The sequence below is a fragment of the Lontra canadensis genome, unplaced genomic scaffold (assembly GCF_010015895.1).
Source record: "Lontra canadensis isolate GAN:19392208 unplaced genomic scaffold, GSC_riverotter_1.0 scaffold224, whole genome shotgun sequence".
NCBI classification, from domain to species: Eukaryota; Metazoa; Chordata; class Mammalia; order Carnivora; family Mustelidae; genus Lontra; species Lontra canadensis.
The window spans coordinates 364,835-389,779 of NW_022631218.1; the positions used below are offsets into that span (position 1 = coordinate 364,835).

Genomic DNA, 24,945 nt, shown 5'->3' on the forward strand with positions numbered 1-24,945 from the left:
AAGTGCCCGGCGTCCCCTTTAGAATCTCCCCAGACTTCTCATTTGCTTCTCTGTATGTATTTCTCGAACTTTAGTGTTGAGCTGGTTTCATCCTTGAACATAATGTAGAATTTTTATTTTCCGTAGTGACACGACATAATTTGTCCTAACTCTCATTCCAGTTGTTCAGTATTTCCAGTCAGATAGTTTTCATTCTGTTTTGTTTTTGTTTTGTGGGCCGAACCTTAATCACCATCATCCATGACATTGCCTCTGTGGGAAATTTGTGTTTCGAATTCTCACCAGTCGACTTACAAACGTTTTGGAAAATACCCTGTTTGTAAGTTGAGGACTGCCTGTACTGTGTTATGGTTACACGTGTTACCATTTTCTTATGGAATCTGGCATTATAATTTAGGTGTAATTGAAAGTGTGACGATCTGGATAGAAAAATAACATCTCGTTGTTTTTCTGGTCATAGTTGCCCATTGTGCATCTTCACGACAAATCATCTCTCATTGGAAGAACTGCACACGACATGACTGTCCTGTTTGCCTCCCTTTGAAAAATGCCAGTGACAAGCGAAACCAACAAAGTAAGTGAGCATTGGGGGTAGAGAAGCTCGGAGGTGAGAACAGCTACTTGGAAAGAGAGTGCGGGAGAGGAGGTAGGCAGCAGGGCAGAAGTGACGAGTACAAAGTCTAGCAGCGAGCGGACACACGGAGGTGGAGCTGCCCCGCGACACCGGGGGAAAGCGGAGCTTAGCAGGAGACGGATTCTCAGTGTGCACAGGGCCACTTGGGGATCTCGTCCCCAACCCCTGCACACACACACACCACAGTTGGCAGCAGTGGAGCAGAACAAAGGAGGAGGGTCGCTGTGACCGCAGAGCGGACGTGACGAGGCTTCCTATGTCTGGACAGACACTCAGTATCTGAGGGTTTGAATGTCACGTCACTATAATGGCAGTGACTTCTGAGGGGAGGGGGAAAGAGAGGGGACACTTACTTCGGAATTGAAATGCCTTATCCTAAAGTAAGTTTGGAGAGGGCTGCGCAGTGGAAGAGTCAGGCAGGCAGGGTCAGCATGAAATGCCACATGTAGAAACTTGGGAGGTTTGCCCTCCGTGCAGAGGCAGTTCCCAGACCTGTTTTCGTGGCTAACAATTTATTCGGCACAGATTGAGAGTCTCTACCCCAGGACTGGCCGCATCCTGACCATTCCCATCGTTCCGTTGTCTTTCCAGCCATCGTGTAGCCCTTAGCTGGTCGGCGGAGCTGAGGCCCCTGCTCGGGAGACCTGAACGTGGCTCCCTGGGGGGGCGGGATCCCTGCCCTCTGCGGGCATCAGAGCAGCGAAGGCATGAGCATCTCTTCTAGTTTTCGGTCCTTTCCTGTCACTTCAGAGGTTAAATTGTGGTCTTTGGGTGTGTCCCTCAGTTTGGACAGCTGGGACATGCCCTCCAGTGTCCTGTTGTCCCTCGGGCTGGAGCCGCTCCCCGCGGCCTCCAGCCCCACGCAGTCTTGCTCATCTTCCTCCATCTTGTCGGTTCCATCTCGTTCGTGGTTGCGTGTTCATCGCTCTCATCCTTCTTGACCATCTGCCTCAAGACCCCGCAGCTGCCTGGAGAGCCTGTGCGGCGTCTCTCTGGGCGTTTCCTGGGGGCCCAGGACACAGCGGGAAGCACGCTGTTCCTCTGGGTGCTGCGGGTGCCGCTCCAGTGACGCTGGGGCGTCCCTCCTGAGTGGGTGGCCGATTGGGGGCTGTCATCTTCCCTCCCTGCAGGACTCACACTAAGTCTCCTTTAAAAAGGCACTTCCCCAGATGAGTTAAATTTTTCTTGAACCACAATTGGAATTAATACTCCGTTTTCCAGGCCCTCTCTTACATGAAGTGAAGTTCTAGGAATGTAGGTCTCGCAGAACCGTGTATTTGGGATAGTAGTTCTGTTGATAAAGCCTGTTTTTCTTCACAGTGTAAAACTGTTTTTTTTAAACTAGTATATTGTGGTGGTTACATTTTCTTGTGTTTTAGGACACGTTTCAGTAACAGGCTTTTTCAGTGCCAAAATATTCATTCCATGAATAATACGTTAGGATTTCATTCTGAACCTCTCGTTTGGGGGTGTGGCTTTTCTGGGACCTTTTGTTTTTAAGTGTTGCCATGACAATGTTAAACTTCTGTGATTTCTCTTTTTAAGAAACAGTTATGTGGTTTTTGTTTTTAAAAAGAGAAGAAATACATGTGGGTTTGCTTTGTGTGTGTGTGTGTGTGTGTGTGTGTGTTTTCAACATCCTTGTAACTGCTGCGTGTTGTGACAGTTGAGCTGGTGCGTGCTCTGAAGTGGTAAGCCACCGTGTTTCCACCAGTCATAATGTAAGGTGTCACCAGACTGATTTTATAATGTAGTCACCAGGAATACTTCGATTAACTTTATACGAGGTTCTGGTAACTTTTTTGTAAAAGAAATGAAAGTGCTTACGTAAGTAATGGTTAAATGCCCCTCAAACGGGGTTTCGGGCCTGAGTGTACTCTTCTGGCTCTCTCTAGCACTGTGGTTTTGGGAGGGCAGAGGTTGATGTGGTGAGTGAGAAAGTTCTAGCAGCGTGCTTCCTCCTCACCTGAAGCCGACTGTGCTGGTGGTGTGCGCGCACTGGGAGGTTAGGCAGCAGGGAGGAAGTGTGGGTCCAGCCCTCCCGACAGCTTCAAGTCAAGGGCTAGAGTGAGAGTACATACAGTGTGGTGATGTGACAGTCGTGCCGCAGGAAGGAGGGGAGGACCCGCGTTCCCTGGAGGTGGGCTTGATGGAGCCCACTTCCGTTACAGTAACGATGGGAGGACACTCCAGACAGCGCAGACAGTGTGCGCACGAGCAGCACGGGCTCAGAAGTTCCTGCACAGGAGAGGGGATCCGAGGAGAGAGGGAGTGTTTGTGGCCAGAGGTTGGGGCCCCTGGGGGCTGCCGGGAGACTGGCCGTGCCTGCCAAGGCTCTACTCTGCCGGCAGGCTCCCTGCAGATGCTCTCCCACTGCACTGCCTCACTTGCTCCGTGGTTGTCTCTGCTGACAGGACCTGCCTGCATCATCGAAGCCACACCGTTGGTTACCTTCCTGGCCTATGTTGAGATTTTGTTTGATTTTTCTCTGAGTTGTTTTCTTGAGACTGGGTTGTCACTGATCTTGAGCTGCCCCTCTCTTACAGAGATAATTGGATTTTATTGACTAGTTAGGAGTTTTCAAGGTATATACCTAATGTCAGTTCTGGCATCTGACTTCCAGTAAATTCCAGTGCACAGAGCTGTGTGGACACAAGACCGAATTCCCTATGTGAATTCCTGTTGCCTCCTCAGTGGGGTTCTTGCTCCTCAAAGTATAGCCCTCAGACCAGGCTGCACAGGCAAAAATGGAGAAACTGCAGCCCCATCCCAGACCTCCTCTATCAGAATCCGCATTTTAACAGGGTCCTAGGTGATCGGTATGCACAGTAAGAGCTGAGATGTGCAGCCCTGGATGCCTTGAAGGGCTGGGTGTCTATCCCAAAGCTCTTGAGAAGTTTCGAGTCACTCTGGGGAAATCATGGGTTTCCCAGCTCAGAATCCCATAAGGATCGTCAAAATCGGTGCTGTAGGACCAGCCTCTTCCCAGACCAAACCCAGTCACTGCCACAGCCACCTTAGATGCGTGCTGAGTCCCGCCACAGCTTGACGGTGAGGAGTGTCAGAGTCAGCAGTCCTCTGGTACGGCGCTTGAATACCTCCAGCGGCTTGACCCTCACTACCTGGTCTGGCTCTTTATTCTGGTTTTAAGCCACCGTGATTGTGAAGTGCCTTCCTTCATGACTTGAGTCCATATCTGCCTCCTTAAAGTTTCTGCTCATACAGCAGCCTGCCCCGGGGCGCAGTAAGTGGTGTTGAACAGGCCCTTGTTCCACCGGAGAGCCCTTCAGAGACTCTCAGATGCCTCTTTGACGGCCTGTGCCTGGGATGGGGAGCAGAGGTTGCAGGGGAACTTGAATGGCTGTAGGGTTAGAGCTGTAGGCTCGTCTGCCCCTAACTTAAGTACCCAGCAGTCAGTTGTGATGTATTTCATCAGAGTAGCTTTCGCCTTGCTCTTCTGGGTCCCACAGTGTTCCTCCTCCTGAGTCGTTTGGCTTCTGCAGAAGACACTGTTGCACGCCTGTGTGTTCTTGCTCGGTGGTGGCTGTGCTAAAGGTCCGGCCCTGGGGCTTAGGTGTTCCCCTTTCTTGTCCTGCCCTATGCCACGCACAGGAAGATGCTGGAGGGTCAACAGGCCGGCTCTGTCAGTAGAACATGTGACTCTTAAAACAGGGTCTGTGAGTTCGAGCCTCACGCTGGGTGTAGAGATTGCTTGTTGAAAAAAAGGGAGGGAAGATGCTGGAGAGGAAGGCCGTCCTGGTGCACGCGGCACGTGGGGGCCGTTCTGCAGAGACGTCTGCGGGTCTGAGTTGCATCAGGGCTTTTTCAGTAGAATCTGAGCGGTTCCTGGTTAGTGGCTGCTCTGCCCGCTTCATGGTAAGTCTCTGACTGTGCGGACAGAGCTTTGAGATTTAGTTTGTCCATTTTCATTGGATTTTCACATCGACTCCAGTTTTACTGCGGACGACTGGGGGCTTGAATGTTCGCAGTGTGACTGGATGTGGGACCTGCTCGTGCAGCCGTCTCCGTTGTCTCGGAGGAAGGGCATGAAAAGTGGCAGCGGGTCCTGAGATGGCCACCTAGATACCTTCTTTCTTTAAATTCCTCTCCACAGTTCATGACCGTATGTCGCAAATATACTCTGGGTTTGTTATTTCTTACACCAGTAGGTGATGGAAAAATAAACCATCCTCCCATTATTACTTTCTTTTTAACATCAGAATGTTGTGTTTTGTTTTGTTTTTAAAAGTATGCTCCATGTCCAGTGTGGAGCCCAGCTCAAGGGTTGAACTCACGACCCTGAGATCCAGACCTGAGCTGAGATCAGGAATCTGATGCTCAAACAACTGAGCTACCCAGGCGCCCCTAACATCAGAGTTCTTTTAGAAAATCTGGCCTGGGGTGCCTGGGTGGCTCAGTTGGTTTTGCGTCTGCCTTTGGCTGGGGTCATGATCCCGGCCGGGGTCCTGGGATCAAGCTACATGTCGGGGCTCCCTGCTCAGGAGGGAGCCTACTTCTCCCTCTCTCTCTATTGCTCCCCCTGCTGTGCTCTCTCTCCCTCCCCTTTGTTAAATAAATAAATTTAAATAAATTTTTAAAAAAATTTTTTTAAAAAGAAAAGAAAACCTGACCTGTCAGTTTTAGGAGTACGGGGGCACATGTTGAAAGTTTGGGGCGGGGAGGGGGTATTAACTATTAGAGAAAATACTTTCAAAGAAATCATACATGATTTGAGCTACACACTTGTCATAAAGTGTACTTTGGGAATTGCTTTTCATTTATAATAATGAGGTGCTTGGTGTGTGTAATTGTGTCTAATGAACGTTAATGAGTTTGAGATCTGAATATCCTTATTAGAAAAGTTAATAGTATGGAATGTGTAATTACCAAGATTTTTTTTTACACATTTAACTTTAATTAAAATACTCTGATAAGCACGTGAGTTGTTTATGTTATAGTTGCATGGATGAATGTGAGAGTATTACCGTTAGATGCAATTGTCAGAATATGAAAAGAAAGCTTTGTGATAGTGCTTAATGTATCAAAGATCGTGTGTTATAGTATCAGTTCTATAAGCTTCTGTTTCTACATGGCTCTACGGTTTGGGGAAGTCGGAAAGAAGGGAAATCTTAAGAATAAGAACAAATGATAGGACATAAAACTTCTGCCTTATGTAAGTGCTCACCAAATGAGGACATTTGGATGGTTGGACAGAGGGATGGATTGAAGTTGAAGTGACTAAGGAGATGCAAATTCGTGGTCATCTCTGTTAACTTTGAAGTCCTTGGGAATCTTTATGTTGCTACAGATTTTCCTTTGGTCTTTGGGATTGGCCTCGGCAGGTGGTGGAGTACCGGTAGGGAGTGCCCTGCGCGCCGGCGGTAGGCCGGGTAGTGGAGGCTGAGGATGGCTGCGCGACGCAGTACCAGTGCCTAAACCTCAGTGGTACTGAGGTGACGCCTGGATAAATGAAAATCCATGCGGAATCGCCAGACCTCCTTCCATCCATTAATTTTAGCTAGATCAGTCCTTCAAGTACAGTATTTCTTGAGCAGCTTTCAGTAGCCAGACAGCTTAGCATGGGGCCTTCCTGCGGAGAAAACCGTAGGAAAGAAAGGTTTGGTCTTAATGCCATTGTACATAGAAGTTTCAAGGAATTGGAATTTTGTCGTTAAAAAGATCATGTCCTCGGTTTATAAATAAGTAACAAAACTGATCACCTGGGTTTCACTGCTGCGCCTTCTTTCATCCTCTGTCCCCATGCGGGTGAGCAGTGAAGGACCTCAGGGAAAGTGGCAGCCAAAGGAGGCCCCCTTAGTTCCTGTCAGTGATGGGAAATGACCCCACCCAAAATCAAAACACTTTGTGTTGTCACTTGTCGGCCCCTTCCCTGAAGCAGACTTCTGAGTCTCTAGATTTCATACATAATTTTCATTAATGATCTCTGATTTTGTGATGTGTTGCTTTGGAAGATCAAAGCTTGAATTTCCTTCAGGTTTTTGCTCCTCAGGCGCTGCTGTGCAGAACAGGTGACTAGCCCAGGTCCCTTTTCCCTGCGTAGTTCCGCTCTCAGTAGCCTTGTTCGGTTGCCTCATGACATACTCAGATAGTCTGTTGATGAAATTGTACTTGCTTCTCAGGAGCTTGTCAGTCGTTTATGGGCTTCTTCCTTTCACTGACCTTTCTCGTTTGTCTGTTTGTTGTTATAGCCATCCTGGGGTCTCCAGCTAGTGGGATTCAGAACACGATTGGTTCTGTTGGCACAGGCCAGCAGAACGCCGCATCTTTAAGTAACCCAAATCCCATAGACCCCAGCTCCATGCAGCGCGCGTACGCTGCTCTCGGACTCCCCTACCTGAACCAGCCCCAGACGCAGCTGCAGCCTCAGGTTCCCGGCCAGCAACCAGCACAGCCTCAAAGTCACCAGCAGATGAGGACTCTCAACCCCCTGGGTAGGTGGAGGAGGGCCTGGGAACTTGTGTGTCCAGTGCAGCGTTGGGGATGACATGCCCTTCTGGAACCCCAGGCTGTTTACTGTTACTGTTGTTACTTTAAATTCAGATTAACAGACGTATAAATTATGATGATATCTTTTTCAAGCACTTGAAATAAAGAACTTTCAGGAAAAGGCTACAGTGCCCGTGCAAGGGAGATGTTACGGGTTTGAGAAAAAAGGAACCAACATGGTACCACTCTGCCGCTGCTGTCTGCACCGGGTTCATACGGGGCATTTCACGAGGCTCAGTTCGCAGAATGTCCCAAGCTAGAATTATGACCGTCCCACTTAGAAATCACTGATCTGGTGGAGAACTCGTAGGTGGCCCGCCAGGTCCTGGTCACAGGCCAGCCCACAGCTGGAGGTGAGCAGCCCAGGCAGCAGCGGCCTGACAGGAGTCTCAGCCGATGTCTCCTGCCTCAGCCTCGTCCCTGCTATCCCCGCAGCTCGTCAGTAGCCAGGGTTTGCTCATTCACTTGCGCATCTCCACTGTTTCTGCCATCTCTGCATATTGTGTTTTTTTAAACACTTTGCTTTAAGTTGACGCAGTGCTCTTAAAGTGAGCCGAGCAGTTACATCAGTCCAGTGAAGTCAAGATTGTTGTCCTAGTTCGGTTGTTTTCCTGATAAAGTACATATTTTAATCTTAAAAATGACTCTTAAGATTGACCAGTTAAAAACATCTCATTTATTGCTTTTTGGACAAAACTGCCCTCATGTATATCTAACTTCTACTGGCCTTGCGACTGGGTCAGAGCCCTCAGACCTGAGTTGTAAGCGGACGCTTACTCCTGTTTGAGGGTATAATTTGGGACGAGACTGTTAACCTCTCTTAGTCTCAGCTTTTTCTTACTTTAAGATGAGTACCCTACCCCTGAAACAAAGAGTACATTGTATGTTAATCTAAAAAATTTTTTTTAATTTGAAAAATTAAAATTAAAAAGTCAATACTCTGCACGGATGTTTTCACTTGCATGGGATTTCTGTGATCTCATTTTCTGAGATGAAAAGGAAAGTTGACTCAAATCTGCATGACACATCAGTATAGTTGTTGAGGGCACCATATTAATGAAACCGGAACAAGAGTGTGCAGCTTGCCAGTGGATCATTCTGTCAGTTTTTGCACAGCCACGGTCCATTTACGATACCAGCAGCCTCCACAGAAATGCCTGTGGTTGTGGTTACAGAATGCAGTGAGGAGTCTGCAGCTCAGTGGTACACACTGGTGACCTTCAGAACAGGACCGCCTTGCAGAGTCCTGCCACAGCGGCTGTTAGTGACACTCATAAGAATCACTTACTTATGCAGTGACTTGTTAATGTTATTGGACCTCTGAAGTCTATGTTGTAATTTAGGAGTTGGTTGATTTCTTTCTGTCTTTAAAGGAAATAACCCAATGAACATTCCAGCAGGAGGAATAACAACGGATCAGCAGCCACCAAACTTGATTTCAGAATCAGCTCTTCCAACTTCCCTCGGGGCCACAAAGTAAGACCCGTGTTTCAGTCGGCTCCCGTCTGAGTGACGGCGCACGTGAAAGTGGGCTGGGTATCACAGGACTGTGGTAGTTTCTTAAATGTGTGACCGCGAAGGCAATATTGGGGGTGCTTTTTATTGTTGTTGTTGTTGTTATTATTATAACAGCTGTAGGTAATAAATTAAACACGGCTTCGGTTTTGTTGTACATACAGCACTGGGCTGTCCTCGGTTTTTAGAAGCCCAGTGTGGTTGAAAAACCCCTAAACGAAGCCCATCTGCATCGCTTCATTGGTGGAACGAGTGTTCTTGTTCTTCCCCAGCCCCCTGATGAACGATGGCTCGAGCCCTGCAAACATTGGGACCCTCAGCACTATACCGACAGCGGCCCCTCCTTCCAGCACCGGCGTTCGGAAAGGCTGGCACGAACATGTCACTCAGGACCTGCGGAGCCATTTAGTGCATAAACTGTACGTGCCCACCTCGCCTTTATTCACATACAATGAATTCAGTGGCTGACAGCAGTATGACAGCTTTGTGGTGTCCCTGATGTCTGACTGGATTCCTAAGTGGTCCCTGGGTCTCAGCTGACAGTGCCCTAGCAGCTGAAGAGGGTCCCATGCTTTTTCAGGGGGCCACAGCCACTGCTGGCAGGCCTGAGAATCCCAGTTGGCGGGTGTCAGAGTGTCCGTGGCCCTGCCCTGCAGGGGGACATGAATTGTCGCCCATGTCCCAGAGATCAAGGCTCCTAGGGTGGCCAGACTTTCTGTCCTCTGACCTTTGACATGCAACAGGGAGTTGGTGTTAGCTCAGAAGCTTTCCCTCGTTTTGTAACTCAAGATTATAATTGTGGAGGCCCCCGAGAACTGGGGGAATTTGGCCTGGTGAATACAGAGAGCACGATCATGCCACATATATTATATTCACCGACAGGAACTCAGCAGTTACCTTTCTTGAGCTACTTAAGTTAAATTGAAGGGGAAATTAGATCAGCTTAATTCCCTTAGAGTGGGTTTTTTTTTCCTTCATCTTTTTAGTGAAAACTATTTATGATAAATAGTTTAAAAATTAGGAGTTCAAGGGGTACCTGGGTAGCTCAGTCATTCACGTACCCAGCTCTTGATTTCGGTTCAGGTAAAGATCTCAGGGTTGAGGGATCGAGCCCCATACCGGGCTCCATGCTCAGTGCGGAGTCTGCTTGAGGTTCTCTCCCTCTGTTCTGCCCTCTGCTCGCACGCGCGTGCTCACGCACTCTCTCAAATAAACAAGTCTTAAAAAATTAGGAGTTTGAAATCATATTATTCTTGAGATGACCTAACAGTTACCATAAATAGCAAAATATTGGTGTGTTTGACACACAGATAAATTGACAGGTGAGTGTTGTCTCCAGGAAGTGACGTTCGCATACTGGGCGAGAGAGATCGAGCATTTCTCTCAGCAGTATGTTGCCCCCCCATAAGTAGATGGTTTCGTTTCTCTCTCTCCATGTCGTCATGTATAAATTAGCAAGATACTGATGGTGTCTCGACAGTCTGTTGACGGGGTATGTTGTCCTTGCAGCGTCCAAGCCATCTTTCCAACCCCCGACCCAGCAGCCCTGAAGGATCGCCGCATGGAGAACCTGGTGGCTTACGCTAAGAAGGTGGAGGGGGACATGTATGAGTCTGCCAACAGCAGGGTAGGTTGCCGTCCGTGTTCCAGCTGCATGACACCCACAGTCGAAAGAACGGCATCCATCTGGGAATGGGGAAATCCGTTAGTCAGGGAGACTCTCACCTCGAGGACACTGACCAGAGAGACGTCCCAGATAAGACAGCAGATCCCCGCACAACCCTCTTGGTTGACTACAAACGTCCACTACAGTGGTGAACAAGGCATGTAAAATTGTGTTTTATCCATGGATGGACTTTCCAGTGGGAGCTGTTTCTAATGCTGGTACTGCATTACCGGCAGTGTCAACCATCCAGGAAGTGATTCGACTGCGGAATGAATGTTACGTGCATTGAGCGCCCCTTGTCTGATAAGTCCTGTAATGTCACTAGGCATTCAACAAGTTGGGCTTTAGGTTTATTGGTTAGAAGTGCTGCTGGATACTGGGGCGCCAGGCTGGTTCAGTCAGTAGAGCATGGGACTCTTGATCTCCGGGTCATGAGTTCAAGCCCCCTGTTGGGCCAAGAGTGAAACAAAAAACAACAGAACAGAAGGGCTGAATACTGACCTTTGCCAACGTACTTACTGTCAAAGCTCGTTAGTTTGTTAAAATATATAAAACAGATTGGGGTGTTTTTTTTTTTTTTATTTTTACAGCTTTGGCTGCTTAATGTTGAATGTTATTGCTCTTTAGGATGAATACTATCACTTACTGGCAGAAAAAATCTACAAGATACAAAAAGAACTAGAAGAAAAACGGAGGTCGCGTTTGCACAAACAAGGCATCTTGGGTAACCAGCCTGCCCTGCCGGCTCCCGGGGCGCAGCCCCCAGGGATTCCGCAGGCACAGCCTGTGAGGCCTCCAAGTAAGGACTTCACTTCCTTCTGCCAGCCCTCAGTCTCTTGGCTTGTTTTCCCTTTTGGGTTTGGGGTGTATTTCTAAGCCTAGAGAACTGTGCTCTTGAGGAGCACACACTTTGGAAGCTATGTGGTAGTGGCCGTGGCCTTCCGCATCGGCCTGTGTGTGGAGAGGCCTAGGGAGGGTGCGCAGGCATCAGAATGCATGGTGCCTTCGCACCCACTCCCTGGTGTAGTTTGACTTTCAGAAGGTAAAATTCCTTGTTTCCCGCATGAAGGATTATTTTAAATAAGCAGGTTTTTTCTGCCATTGCAGACGGACCCATGCCCCTGCCAGTGAACCGCGTGCAGGTGTCCCAAGGTATTGAACTGTTGTTGTGAATCATGTTTCGATTTAACATTGAACAGCCACAAAGATGATTCGTTGTTCCTTTTCCCTCTGCATTTCTCTATAGCTCCTTGTTAGCCCCCCATGCCTTCTGCTGATGATCGGAATTCAGTTCCACAGACAGTGATAACTCGGTGGTGTTTGGAAGTTAGAAGACAATAGGAAAGCCCCCCCGGGAGATGAGAAGTGGGGTCTAGCCTTTTCTTCCCCTAATGGACAGGAGGGCACATTACTCTCAGGAAGTCTCCTTGAAAAGCCTCGTTGGTGGGTGAAGGAAGCCTGTCCGAAGGCCGCTGAGGGGAGCACTGAGCCGGACTGAACGGGGTTTGTGCTCCTCTCAGGCTGGCGTGTGCTGGCAGCTGGCCTGAGCCACTTTTAAAGGTTCTTTCTCAGGTTGAGATTCTAGGGTGTCTGTGGCTGGAACAGTCATCGGAGTCGGGGAGGTTGGGGGAGGGGCATTTCAAGGCTTTTACAGCTCTTGTCTCATGAGACTTGGGCGGCAGGACCTGTTCACAGGTTGTGAAATGAGGGGCGACGTTATCTAGGAGATTCCAAAGCACAGCCTTGCTGCTGTGTGCAGAGCGGTCCGAGAGGGAAAAAGAGGTCATTTTAAAGGTTGCAGTAGTCTTGGGGTCGTGAGTTTGAGCCCCCATTGGGTGTAGAGATTACTTTCAAAAGGTAAATAAAAAAACTTTTAAAAGCTGTGGTCATCTTATATTGCGTACTAAAGAGACATGGTAGGTAAACTGGTGTTGGGGAGAAACTTCAGGGATGTGTTTTGGTGGACAGACTAGGTAAGAGAGTGAAGGAAACCCAAGAAGTCAGGAAAATGGAGCCTTGAAAACGTAGCTGCGTGCTGCGTGGGGGACGGCGTGGGAGATGGGGCTGATCTGGGCTCCGAGGAGGCCTTTTGAGCAGGGTAGTGAAGGAGGTTCATAGCAGAGCACTCCTGCTGCGCTTACCAGCACATCTCCATCCGCGTGAGAGGGGCTCTTGGTGGTGCTGTTTCTCAGCACCGCCTTTTTCTCTTACATTAAAATCCTCAAGGAGAGGGGGAAGCTTACAGCCTTCCTGGAAAGTCCTCCTGGGCTCATGCAGGCACTGGTTTTTTTAGGGTGACATTTCTAGGTGTCCGTGAAGATAATGCTTTAGGAGATGCATGTTCTCTGAGACCTTTTCACGTCAGTGCCAGTGGTAAGGTGGCACCTGGAGGATTCTGTTAGATTGCCACTGTCCGTTCTAAGACTTGCTTGACCAGCATTGATGTAGAGCTTTACGTGTAGGTGTAGAGTTCACAGAATATGGTGGGAAGTGAGAAGAATGAGACCCCATGGTCTGGAGACATGTAGCAGCCAGTGAGGTGTCTTTCATGGTGTGATAGTCCTGTGGGCCGTGGACACCCCTGGGAAGGGGGAAGTGGCCTTGAAAGGGAGACCTTGCTGGTCTGGAGAGGAGGTGGGATTGAGAATTGCTGACCCTTGGGCACTTCTAAACACTTTACATGGTTGCAAAATTAAAACCGTATTTTGAGTCTTATCGCAGTTTCTAACAATAAATTTAAACCCAGCTGAAGAGCCAGGAGGCCTGGGATGATGGGACAGGCCTTCCAGCAGAAGAGAAGGGAGCCGTGTGCTCTGGCAGGTGTTGGGAGGTTGGCTTAGATGGGTGCCCTGGCCTTAGCCAGCACCTCCTCTGTGGAGGGTAGGAGCGCCTTCGTGGCGCTACCGCGTTCGTTGGTGGTTGACCTGACGTTCTCCCTTCTCTCCTCGTGCTGCCCTGCCTGCACCCGCCAAACCACTCTCACCACCGCCACATCGGTGCCGTTTTTCTGTATTTGAAAAGTGTTACATCACCATCTTTTCTGATTGCTTGGGGTGATTTCTGTTGTGTGTCTTATGTATGTGTTCCAACTTATTTTGCTTAGAGTTTGGAGAGCTGTAGCTCTGTTTTCCTGTGGGTGCTTTTTCTAATGAACCACTGTGGGTACATTTACAGGGATGAATTCATTTACCCCAATGTCCTTGGGGAATGTACAGTTGCCACAAGCTCCCATGGGACCACGTGCAGCATCCCCCATGAACCACTCTGTCCCGATGAACAGCATGGGCTCCGTTCCAGGGGTAAGCGCTTCTGTTTGCCTCAGCTGTGCTGAAAAGGCCTTGCTTGAATAAGGAAAATTCTCTATGCAGTGAAATTGTAGATCAAGATCCTATGGTGGTTGTTTCTCTGGATGTGGTTATGCTTTATTTACCTCATATCTCTCTTCCTTTTTTTTTTTTTTTTTTTTTTTTAGTCTTCATGACTACAAATGAGAATTATGTGATCATTGTTGATATTTATTGGGATGATAAATTCATAGGGACTTGTGACTTCGTGAGAAGACACAAGTCCCGGGGCGCCCGGGTGGCTCAGTCGTCAAACATCTGCCTTCGGCTCTGGTCATGATCCCATGGTCCTGGGATAGAGCCCCGTGTCGGGCTCCCTGCTCAGCAGGAAGCCTGCACCTCCCTCTCCCGCTCTCCCTGCTTGTGTCCCTTCTCTCCCTATCTCTGTCTGTCAAATAAATAAATAAAATCTTCGAAAACAAGACAAAAGACACAAATTCTGAGGTTGGAGTGCGCAACCTCAGATACGTTGCTGAGAGATGCTTGACAGCGGCTCTCGGCTCCTGGTGCTTACTCTCCTAAGGCTGCTTTCTTAACACGTCAGAGAAATCGTGAAAGGTGTATTTTGAACTTTAAAGTATAGCATGCTATTGATTTCTATTCAGAGATGAATTTGAAATGGGCTTCTTGGAGAAGTTGCATGAGAAAGCACGCAAAGTGCCTGGGGGCCAGAAGGGCTTAATGAGAGGCTTTCTCCCCATGGGGAAGGGAGGATTTGGAGTTTGTCTCTCCTAGATTATCTTGAAGACTCCCGCCCTCCGCTCTGATCTCTGGATGCTGCTTGTGTTGTAGATGGCCATCTCTCCTTCCCGGATGCCTCAGCCTCCAAACATGATGGGCACTCACGCCAACAACATTATGGCCCAGGCGCCTGCGCAGAACCAGTTCCTGCCGCAGAACCAGTTCCAGTCCTCCAGTGGGGCAATGAGTGTGAACAGTGTGGGCATGGGGCAGCCGGCGGCCCAGACAGGCGTGCCACAGGTACCGTGCACCCGGGACAGGGCCCCGCTTCCTCCTGACTCAAGCGTGTCTCGTTTCATGGAGAGGAGAATTCCAGAATACACATTTCATTATTATGTATGAGCATCTCTTGACTTTTTACCCCCGTTTTGTTGTGTTATTTTCATCTTCTTTAGAATTACTTTTATTATGTCTGGGTGGACTTCAAACCAAATTGGCATGGATTGTGGTTTTTTGGTTCATGGGCTTTGTGTTTGGTTTTGGGTTTTTTAGTTGTCATCTTCTTGGTTTTTAGTTGTTTTAAATTCACATGTGATCCTGAGAGACCTTGAGTATTAGAGTGAGGACTGGCCCCACGCACTCGGCCGGCCCCTTGGTTGGTGTGTCCTATTGCCTGTCTCTCTGGGCATCCTGTGTGAGGTCGGCTGACTGGATCAGTTGAGGAGTTCTCTTCTTGTCACGTATCTTTTTAATCATTCTGTTTAAAGCTGAAGAGAACCGTCTTCCATTCATTTTAGTGCCTTTTTCACCCTTTGGAGAATTGTTCATTGTCGTGCATGGAACTGCTGCCGTGTACACATGTGCATGTGTTTGGAACAGGCCAGGTCTTACCCTGGAAGACAGTGCTCCTGTCTTCAGTTTTTACACGCAGTAGTGTTGAAAAAGGTCATTGACTACACCAGATTTACTCGCTAAGTATTTATTAATTCTTCATTTCTGTAACATCCCATTGTTCTGGAGCAGCAGACTTGTTCCTGGAAATATTTTCGACTCTGGGGGCCGCAGTCTTTAACTCCTCCACTCCTTGTTTGGAGCGGCACAGGGCGGACCATTCACACATCGGCGGTGGGCGTGGCTGTGTTCCGGCGACACTCCTCCCAGGAGCAGGCAGCTCGCTGGAGTGGGCTGTGGGCATTAGTTCACAGACCCCTGCTCCCGAGCAGTGACTTGGAATCACTTTTTTAAAAAGTCAACATATAATTGCAAAGCGTGTCCCCATTTGGGAATCACTTTGCTGAAACGTTTCAGTGTTTTAGTAACTCATTTCTTGAAAAGAAAAAAAAAAAGAGAGAAATGTCTTTTTCGGTGTTCTAAGCTGTGGGTAGCTGTTTTGGATCACGAAGCCCGTAGGCTGAGTGGGTCTATGTTAGTTTAAGCCAGAGGTTTCAACAGTTCTGCAAATCACAGGATGAGAAACATTCCGTAGCAGTAACTTTACTGGAAAACGCATGTTATTATGTGTACAGCAGGGTGAATTTTTACAAATGGCACATTGCCTTGAAACCAGCAGACCTCACCAAGAAACCACGATGAGATATTCATGCGTTTAATTCTTCGGGTCTGTTGCCATGTTTTCACATGGGGAAATAATTCTAACCTCCTCTGCTCCCTCTGCTAGGGACAGGTGCCTGGTGCTGCTCTTCCTAACCCTCTGAACATGCTTGGGCCCCAAGCCAGCCAGCTGCCCTGCCCGCCAGTGACACAGTCACCGTTGCACCAGACACCACCGCCTGCTTCCACGGCCGCCGGCGTGCCGTCTCTCCAGCACCCAACGGCGCCTGGAATGACTCCTCCCCAGCCAGCAGCTCCCACCCAGCCGTCGACTCCCGTGTCGTCTTCCGGGCAGACTCCCACCCCGACTCCCGGCTCAGTGCCCAGTGCTAGCCAGACCCAGAGCACCCCTACGGTCCAGGCAGCAGCCCAGGCCCAGGTGACCCCACAGCCTCAGACCCCAGTCCAGCCCCCGTCTGTGGCCACCCCTCAGTCATCACAGCAGCAGCCAACGCCTGTGCACGCCCAGCCTCCTGGCACGCCGGTGAGCCCCACAGTCTCTCTTTGGGCTGAGACTCCTAATCGAGAACTTCTCCTTAAAAAAATCCTGTCACAGGGTTGCTTTAGTGTCTTGTGCAGTTCCAGAGAGTATCTGTCCCCTGGTCAAACCATATGACCTGTGTTTTGTTTCCGACATTGCCTCCGAAGGCCGTGTTTGTGTCTGGCAGGATGTGACTTAAAGATTATCTTCTCTAATTAAACGGATTTTCAGAAATCAGTTATAAAGAAATCACACGTGGGTCCCCTGTACATAGGAGCCATGTGTTCCCTATTATCTATCCTAAGTGGGTGTCTTCTGAGGCCTAATAGTTTTTCTCTTAACATCCCGAGGATGTGGCAAACCAAGTCGCGTTCCTAACTGTATGTGCTTTGACTTTGCCTGTCAGCCTTGTTTTCAGACCTGGAGCCTGTTCTTCTCAGGACAGAATGGCAGACCCAGGTTAGCGCTTCCTGTGGCTCATGTCTGCCCAGTCCTCCGTGGACCTGCTTGTTGGCAGGGCCCAGCTGTAGGCTGCCCACTCGCCACCCCGCACACCCCTGCCCACACCCCTGCCCCAGTTACCACTGAAATCATCACATCCGTTTTCATAACAGTCTGACTTAGAAACCACCCTTCCCCCGAAATACGTTAGCTTTATTCTTAGGGACTGAGGATGTTTATTTATAAAATATCAAAATAGATCTTAACAGTACCCCGAAGATAACATTACTTTATGTATTTCTCCACAGGGAGTGTGTTTATTATTTAATCCTTATTTTATATTTCTTATTTTTAAATAAGTTTCCATTGTAATTTTATATTCCCTTTGTTTACCTCAATTAGAACTCTATGAGGCAGGGGTGCCTGGGTGGCTCAGTCTGTTGAGCATCCGACTTTTGGTTTCGGCTTGTGTCATGATCTCAGGGTTGTGGGATCGACCCCCGTGTCTGGCTCTGAACTTGGAACAGAGTGTGCTTATCCTTTTCCCTCCCCCTTTTGCCCCCCACCCCCCACCCCCGACTCAACGAATCCACCGGGTACTCTGTCTCTCTCTAAAATGGGTAAATAAAATCTTAAAAACAAAACCAAAAACAACAGTGAGTGAGACTTTGAAAATTGAGAATTCTTGTGGTGGTTCCCTACTTTGATGTTTGCGCACTCTCCACCACCACCACCAGCACCGGCCCTGCGGTTGGAGCGGGCTGATGACACGTTCTCAGTCCCTGTAGGCACTACATCCCCCTTCCTACATGTGCACTTCAGGATCTGCAGTTTAGTCTTTTACGATAAACTTTAATGGCCTTATTAGAAGGAATTAATTTTAAAATAGGTTCTGTGACTTAGGTAGAAACTTCCAGAAAATAATCTTATATCAGAAAATGGGAAGCCCGGCTCTTCCCCCTCTGCATTCTTGGTCGGCAGGTCTTTGTGTTTCTGTGCGATGTTGACCTCCTCTGGGGCCCTGTTTGAAATCCTGTTCTTAGCTACCTCAGAGACGGGTGTCTGTTAGGGTGGTGTTGAGCAGTGTCACCCTGAAACTGTGTTGGGTGCCCTGTGGGGTTCGGCAGCATTTCTGTCGTCTTGTTAATAGAAGTAAATAATTCTGGTTTCTCACAGCTTTCCCAGGCCGCAGCCAGCATCGATAACCGGGTCCCCACTCCTTCCTCGGTGGCCAGTGCGGAAACCAGCTCCCAGCAGCCAGGACCCGATGTACCAATGCTGGAAGTGAAGGCAGAGGTCAAGACCGAGGACACTGAGCCTGACGCCAGTGAATCCAAGGGGGAGCCGGGCTCTGCGGTAGGTGCCGTCCCAGGGCGTGAGCAGGTGCGCAGCCTGCGCAGGGGTCGCCTGAAGTGTCCTAAGGGGAGAGACCACGGCTTCTCCGTGGGTGACGCTGCTTTGTGCTTTAATATCCATTTGATGGTGGGTTCAGAGAGGATATAGGGTGAGGATAGAGTGGTTATTTTTAGGTATTAGGTATGGGTTTTCCTTTATTTTGCCAGAAATAAGAGTACTTGTTTATATTTTAAATGAATCATCCAGAAACTTTTCACTGCCGTTCTTCGTTCCTAAGTCATTGTGCAGTTAGACCGCACAACCGCACAGGGGTGTGCTCGTTCACTGATGAACCTGTGGCAAGAGTTGAAACCTGGATGCGGCCCCACAGACATGTGGTGTTTGGCCCACACAATATTTTTAAAAACGAGGAATTACAAATGAAACTCTGAATTTCTGGCTTTTCTTTGAAAATGAGAAGCTCCGTAAGCACTCTGCTTGCGCTCCTGTGGCAGCATTCTGGGGGGACCTCTGGCCGGGGCCGGGGCGCTCCAGTTTGCCCGAGTCCCCGCTCCTCCTTGCTGCCTCACACACCTCCTTTACCTTGTTTACTTCAGCTGCCTGTCCCTCTGAGCAATTCGGTCTTTCCCTGATTTTCAGGAAGGTTCTTGTTTGAAACTTTGCATACCTATACGTGAAACTACTGAGCAGGTGGTGAGGTGTACATGTGCAGGGCCTTCAAGCACTGTAGCAGGTGCGATCTGTAGATCAGGACTCTGACTGCAGTGGCTCTGTGTTCAGGCAAGTCAGCCGGCCCCAGATGCCTTGTTCCTCCCTCGGGGAGAGGAAGGGGTGGACGGTGTGACGAGCCCAACAGGTTATAGGGAGACCTCCAACAAGGCTGAGTTAAGAGTAGAGGTCTTTGATGGTCATACATTGATGTCTATAATTCTGTTTTTCTCAAGATGATGGAGGAGGATCTACAAGGATCTTCTCAAGTTAAAGAAGAAACAGACACAACGGAACAGAAATCAGAACCCATGGAAGTGGACGAGAAGAAACCGGAAGTCAAAGTAGAAGCTAAAGAGGAAGAAGAGAACAACGCTAATGGGGCTGCCTCTCAGTCAACGTCTCCTTCACAGCCACGCAAAAAAAGTAGGTCGTCTTCCCTTAAACTTTTCAGCTGTGCTGCTTTTCCGTCGTGTCGTGATCTCACACTGCGGGCTAAATGCTAAAGCTTTTATCTTTCCTGCCTGCCATTCCCCAAGTTTTACCTCTTCGGAAATGATGGCAGTGAGCTAGACTCCGGCCCAAGGGCTCGCAGGGTTGACGGCGGGAATGAGAAATGAGCCACGGCTCTGAGGGGCAGCCCAGGAGCACGTCTCTCCTCTGCGCTGTCGTTGGCTGTGGGGCCAGAGTAGAGGTTGCACCTGAGTCCTTGTTCTCCTGAGGAGCTTGGGCTTTCTGTGCTCGCCACGCCTGCACGGTGTTAGAGATGGAGCCTGTGTGCCGCGGGGAGTGGCCGGGTGGTAGGCCCCAGCGGCCTCGTGTGGGGGGGTGGGCCACAGGTAAGTGAAGGGGCTCCCTTGCAGGGGGGGTTTGGAGGGGAACCCATTAGAGGTCCAACGTAAGGAGGTCGACCAGGTGTCAGAACATCGTTAGGTGACCCTTGCAAATCGGGGATGTAGCTCAGGATGTTAAGGGCTGCTTGTGGCACATTTGGGAAAGCCAGCAGAGAACTGTGAGTGGCTAATACTGTATAGTTTTGCCACTGGGAGGGAAGACCTACAGAAGCTTTCAAGTTTTTGGTCTCAGACCTGTTTATGCTCCTAAAAATTGAGGACCTCAAGAGTTTTTGTTCGTGTGGATTATCTGTTGCTATTGACTGTAGTAGAAATTTTTAGGAGAGTCATTTAATCTGTTACATGGCATCCATGAACCACACATTTTTATGAAAAGTGAGTTCCCCACAACAAACATACTTAGAGTAGTGACGGGTTTTTGTTTTTGTTTTTACAATTTTACATCTTGGAGATTACGGCAAATGTGGCTGAATTCTCCTGCTGCCCCTGCTGTCTCTCTGGTGCCCCGTTGTTTGGTTCATGTCCCTGAAGACAACCCTGCCCCGGCAGATAGGTGGCTGATAAAAGAAAGAGTAAGAGCCTTTTCAGATAATTGTAAGTGTTCTTTTTTAATACTACACCCAAACTCAACAAGTGCAAGCTTCCTGAAGGTTAGTTTCAGTATGAAGTCTGGATGCGTAGCTCTGAGTTTTTCATGCCCGGTGACGTGAGAGCCCATTTGTCTGTTTTGTGCTGTGAATGAGTCTTTTGCCCTTGGGTGATTTTTTTTTTTTTCTTTAAATAACATAATCCTTCGGTCATCTTGGAGTTTGGCTCTTGAGTTACACAAATTTTCCAGATGTCACCACACTTCACTGTACAATATTTTTAAAAACCACACTGATTAATATCACTGTGAATCTCCTCAAAAAAGTCTTGGAAATTTGGGGAAGCACTCAAATTCATGTAACAGATACAAGTTCTCCAAATTCAAATTTTAATAGAAGTCCAAACTTTATCACTGGCAACAAATACTGTCACTTGTCCTTGGTGTAACTGGCCCCATGTGTTCCTTCTTGGGAAAATGTCTGCCATGTGCCCGGATCTGAAGAACCGCAGCTGGTCTGACCGTCCTTCCCAGTCTCACGTGCTCCGTGCAGGAAGGCAGCCGTGTCCGCTCACTGTGCATGCTCGAGCGCTTCCTTGCAGGACCGCCAGCGCGCGCAGCCGGGCTGCCCGGTGGCAGCTTCCCGTGTGATCGCGCGATATCCAGACACATAGCCAGGGCTTGAGAGCACGGTGACAGCTGAGGCGGCCTTGGTGCCGCTGCCCATGTTGTGCTGCGGCGCAAGTGACTCTCTTCGTGGTTCCTTTGGCCCATTGGTGCCAACGTCATCCCCATGCACCAGGTGAATGATGGCCTAGTGTTATCATGAAAGTCGTTTTATGTTATGGAAGTAAACTTGATTGATGGCACAGACCCAAGAAAGAGCCTGGAGCAGTGCTAGGACTTGGTGTGAGGACAGGAATGTCCCGTGTCTGTGCTCTCTGTGGTTGTCCCCAGCCGTGTGTAGCTCCTGAGCCCTTGAAATAGGGTGAGGGTGAGTGTGACTAAGGATGTGATTTTACATCAGGCCGGTGCCTAAAGACCGTTAGGAGCTGCTTTTTCCTCGGCATAGGTGTTTTCAGCAAACGTGTAGTGCATAACGAGCGACTGACCACGGTGAGCTGCGTGGGAGATGGCCGCTGGGAGAAGGGGGGCCTGCAGCAGGCTCGGCTTGCTCCCATCGGGCTCCGTGCGCCAGGAGGTCTCTAGGGCAGCTCCTCTGTTCGGCGGTGTGAAAGCAGACAGTCTGTGAGCAAAGGCGCATAACTGCCTCCTGACAAACCTTGATTTTTGGAGACTAACATGTGATTTCATGTATCATGAAATACTCTTTTTTTCCCAACCATGAAGCACCACAGAAACCAATCTTAGCTCACAAGCTGTGCAGAGGCAGGTGGCTGGTCGGCTTGAGCCAGTGGGTCCAAGTTTGCTGACCCTGACCTAAGAAGAAAGAAAAAGCTATTGATTAAAGAGGTACTTTCTCAGAAAGAGTTATTCAAAGAAAATGCTACTCCATTACTGTAGAAACAGAATAGAAGAAAAGTTGCTCGATGAAGGCAGGATGTGTATGTGTTCCGTGAGGCTCCCGTGGGGCCCATCTGCTCACCAGCCCCCAGTGGTCCCAGCTCCAAAGTGGGATGCAGGGAACACAAGGGCTGCGCGCTGACCTGCCTCTCGCCTTCAGAGGTTCCACACGTTTCCCCCGGCCAGTAAAGCTGCTTGGGTTTTGTATGAATGTGTCGTCTCGAATGTATTTGGCTGGCAGCCTGTGTTTATCCTTGCACTGGGGACAAAGAAGTGTAGTGGGAAATGGAGTGGCTGCGCGGTGGAGGGAATGATTCAAGAAGTTTTGGGGGAAATACTTGGTTTTGTTTCTCTGTTACTATGTCCATTTGTGAGGTTGTAATACAAAACCGTTTGTCCCAGGTGTCTGAGTTTACTTCGTCCAGGAATAGACAAATTTCACCAGAGGTAGAAAGGCCCCTTCCAGTGAAATGGCTTTGTTACCATCCGTTGGATCAAAGAAGCAGATTTGGGAATTAGCTTCATTTTCTGTTCCAGCGCGGTTGTTATGTCAGAAACCCATTACTGGAGAAGCAGACCTGTCCGTGCGGCATGTAGCCTGCTGACATAGAAGCAGTTTCCCAGCCCTACTGTTCCAGTGCTGTCAGAGGCCCTGGGTCGCAGCTTGAGAATCCCTAAGGCCTCTTCGGTGAATTGAGGACCCTTAGGAGCTGCACAGCCAGGGGGACAGTGGGATGGAGGTGATCGGGGCCTTCTGGAAGCTGCCCAGGCTTCAATCTGAAATGTGGTGGTCGAGGGGTCCGAGTGCCTCGTAAGCAGTGTCACTTCCCGATGTTTTCTGACCGTAGTCTTCAAGCCGGAGGAGTTACGCCAGGCTCTTATGCCAACGCTCGAAGCGCTGTATCGACAGGACCCGGAGTCCCTACCTTTCCGGCAGCCTGTAGACCCCCAGCTCCTAGGAATTCCGGTAAGTTAACACAGTGAAAAGAAAGCTTACCAGTGATCCTGAGAATATCCATGTTTTATCTCTGAAAATTGGGTTTTGAAGATTTTTCTCCTAGAAAAAAATGCTTCTCTGTCAAAGCAGTAATAAACCTTTGTCTCATTGGTTGGAACATGTGTTTCCCCACCTTTTTGTCAGCCCTTGGGGTCCGTGCCTGGGGTGGATGCCCGCTTGCCTTAGCACTTGGCCTCCATAGCCCCGCCGTCTATCTGAGGCTTCGTGTGAGCCTTTGTCTGAAAGGGGGGTTTGAAGAACCACCAGACACCAGTTAGAAAGCGCGTGGGCCTCATTCTGGGATCTCCGGGGCATCTGTTAAGGGCCATGGCGACCCCACAGGTTTCCGTTGAGCAGTGTCACTATTGTTGTTTCTGTTCTTGTGTTTATCTTGGAATTTCTTCTTGTTTGCCAGGACCAAGAGTAAATCTCTAGAAAAATATGTCTGATAAATATGCTTAGCATTTTAATTCAGTGGATTAAAATGCATATTTTTAAAATTGTATATTAAAAAACATCTTTTTAACTCATTCTTTTATTAAATAATATATTGATGCTATTTTGCCCTTAACTTTGCCTTTGAAATCATTTGGTCACACTTGATGATCCTAATTACAATAGATAATAAAAGCAGAGGAAGGTCAGAGACTGTTTTCTCTTCAGTTCCCATTTATTACTATTAAAAATGGAAGTTGTTCTGGGGCTGATTATTTCTGTTTTGCTTTTAAGGTAAAGCTGCCCCGTAAGGTGGCTTTGGTACTTAGGGCATCCCCTAGACTGAGACTGTTTTGTCTTAAAGGATTATTTTGACATTGTGAAGAATCCCATGGACCTTTCCACCATCAAGCGGAAGCTGGATACAGGGCAGTACCAAGAGCCCTGGCAGTACGTGGACGACGTCTGGCTTATGTTCAACAACGCCTGGCTCTATAACCGTAAGACGTCCCGGGTCTATAAATTCTGCAGTAAACTTGCAGAGGTCTTCGAGCAAGAGATTGACCCCGTCATGCAGTCCCTTGGATATTGCTGTGGACGCAAGGTACAGTTTAAACTTTTTCTGGAAAGTGAACTTCCCTGGTTAATTCAGCCAGAGAGGGTCTTATGGTGACATGATAGACTCAACATTTTAGCCATACCTGTGTGCTGGGAAGGGCCCAGATGGGGTCTAGGCTTTTGGAAAGACAGTTGATTGCCTGAGGCCGTGTAACGGATGATCGAAGCTAGAGGTGCTTACTGGGGGAGACCTTGGGTTATGCCTTTGGCTGCCCCTGCGTCCGGTTATCCACCTGTAATAAGTGTCTTTGGCAACTGATTCTGTCACATCGAATCCAGAAATGTCTCTGAATAGCTGTGAAGATTGTTAGAAAACTATACCGTGTACTAACAGATATTTTACCAGCTGAATCTGACTTCTCTGTAGTGAACTAGAACATGATGTGACAGTAGCTGGGATATATTTTTAGTATTTTCTCCTTTGTTTTTGCAGTATGAGTTTTCCCCACAGACTTTGTGCTGCTACGGGAAGCAGCTGTGCACAATTCCTCGTGACGCTGCCTACTACAGCTATCAGAATAGGTAAGCACCGAGCCAGTGTCCCAAGTTACAGGACACGAGGAACGTCCTAGGGCAAGGTGTGTTCATCTGATTGTAGCCTGGGTACATTATTTCTTTTCCGAAGTTCTAATGAAATGGGCCACAGTTTCAGGGCAGCTTAGTCACCCGGATAGGCCCACTGCCTCTTAACTTTAAAGCACGCTTTTACAGTTTAAAAATTTAAGCTCGAAACTGCTCACTGTACCCCTTGAATCAGGAGCGTTCATTCTTCAGCTGTGGTCCTTCCAAAAACGTAACCACATAAGAGTCTGGAGATGAGTCTAGTCAAGGTTGACTTACCTTTTTGAAGATCTTAGTAAAGTGGATACATTGTATTTACTACTTTATTTACATGTAAGTATGCGCCCAGATAACTTGGTCTGGACAGTGAGGAAAGGCTTGAATTAGTGGTAATTTATCTAAAAAAGTACTTAAAGCTTTAGACTT

General features: G+C 48.6%; 1 protein-coding gene across 2 annotated transcripts in view; it reads left to right on the plus strand.

Moving 5' to 3' along the window:
* CREBBP (CREB binding protein) overlaps window positions 1–24,945 on the plus strand; it is a 124,121-nt gene that overhangs the window by 72,416 nt on the left and 26,760 nt on the right. The window contains exons 5-19 of one of the 2 annotated variants that reach the window (XM_032849345.1): window positions 461–574; window positions 6,844–7,086; window positions 8,515–8,617; window positions 8,929–9,075; window positions 10,166–10,283; window positions 10,950–11,121; window positions 11,430–11,474; window positions 13,497–13,621; window positions 14,459–14,647; window positions 16,026–16,442; window positions 18,057–18,236; window positions 19,181–19,370; window positions 22,757–22,875; window positions 23,705–23,944; window positions 24,392–24,480. In XM_032849345.1, coding sequence (XP_032705236.1) covers window positions 461–574; window positions 6,844–7,086; window positions 8,515–8,617; window positions 8,929–9,075; window positions 10,166–10,283; window positions 10,950–11,121; window positions 11,430–11,474; window positions 13,497–13,621; window positions 14,459–14,647; window positions 16,026–16,442; window positions 18,057–18,236; window positions 19,181–19,370; window positions 22,757–22,875; window positions 23,705–23,944; window positions 24,392–24,480 — 2,491 coding nt within the window. The remainder of the gene's footprint in view (window positions 1–460; window positions 575–6,843; window positions 7,087–8,514; window positions 8,618–8,928; window positions 9,076–10,165; window positions 10,284–10,949; window positions 11,122–11,429; window positions 11,475–13,496; window positions 13,622–14,458; window positions 14,648–16,025; window positions 16,443–18,056; window positions 18,237–19,180; window positions 19,371–22,756; window positions 22,876–23,704; window positions 23,945–24,391; window positions 24,481–24,945) is intronic. The other variant, XM_032849346.1, reaches the window with a different exon arrangement.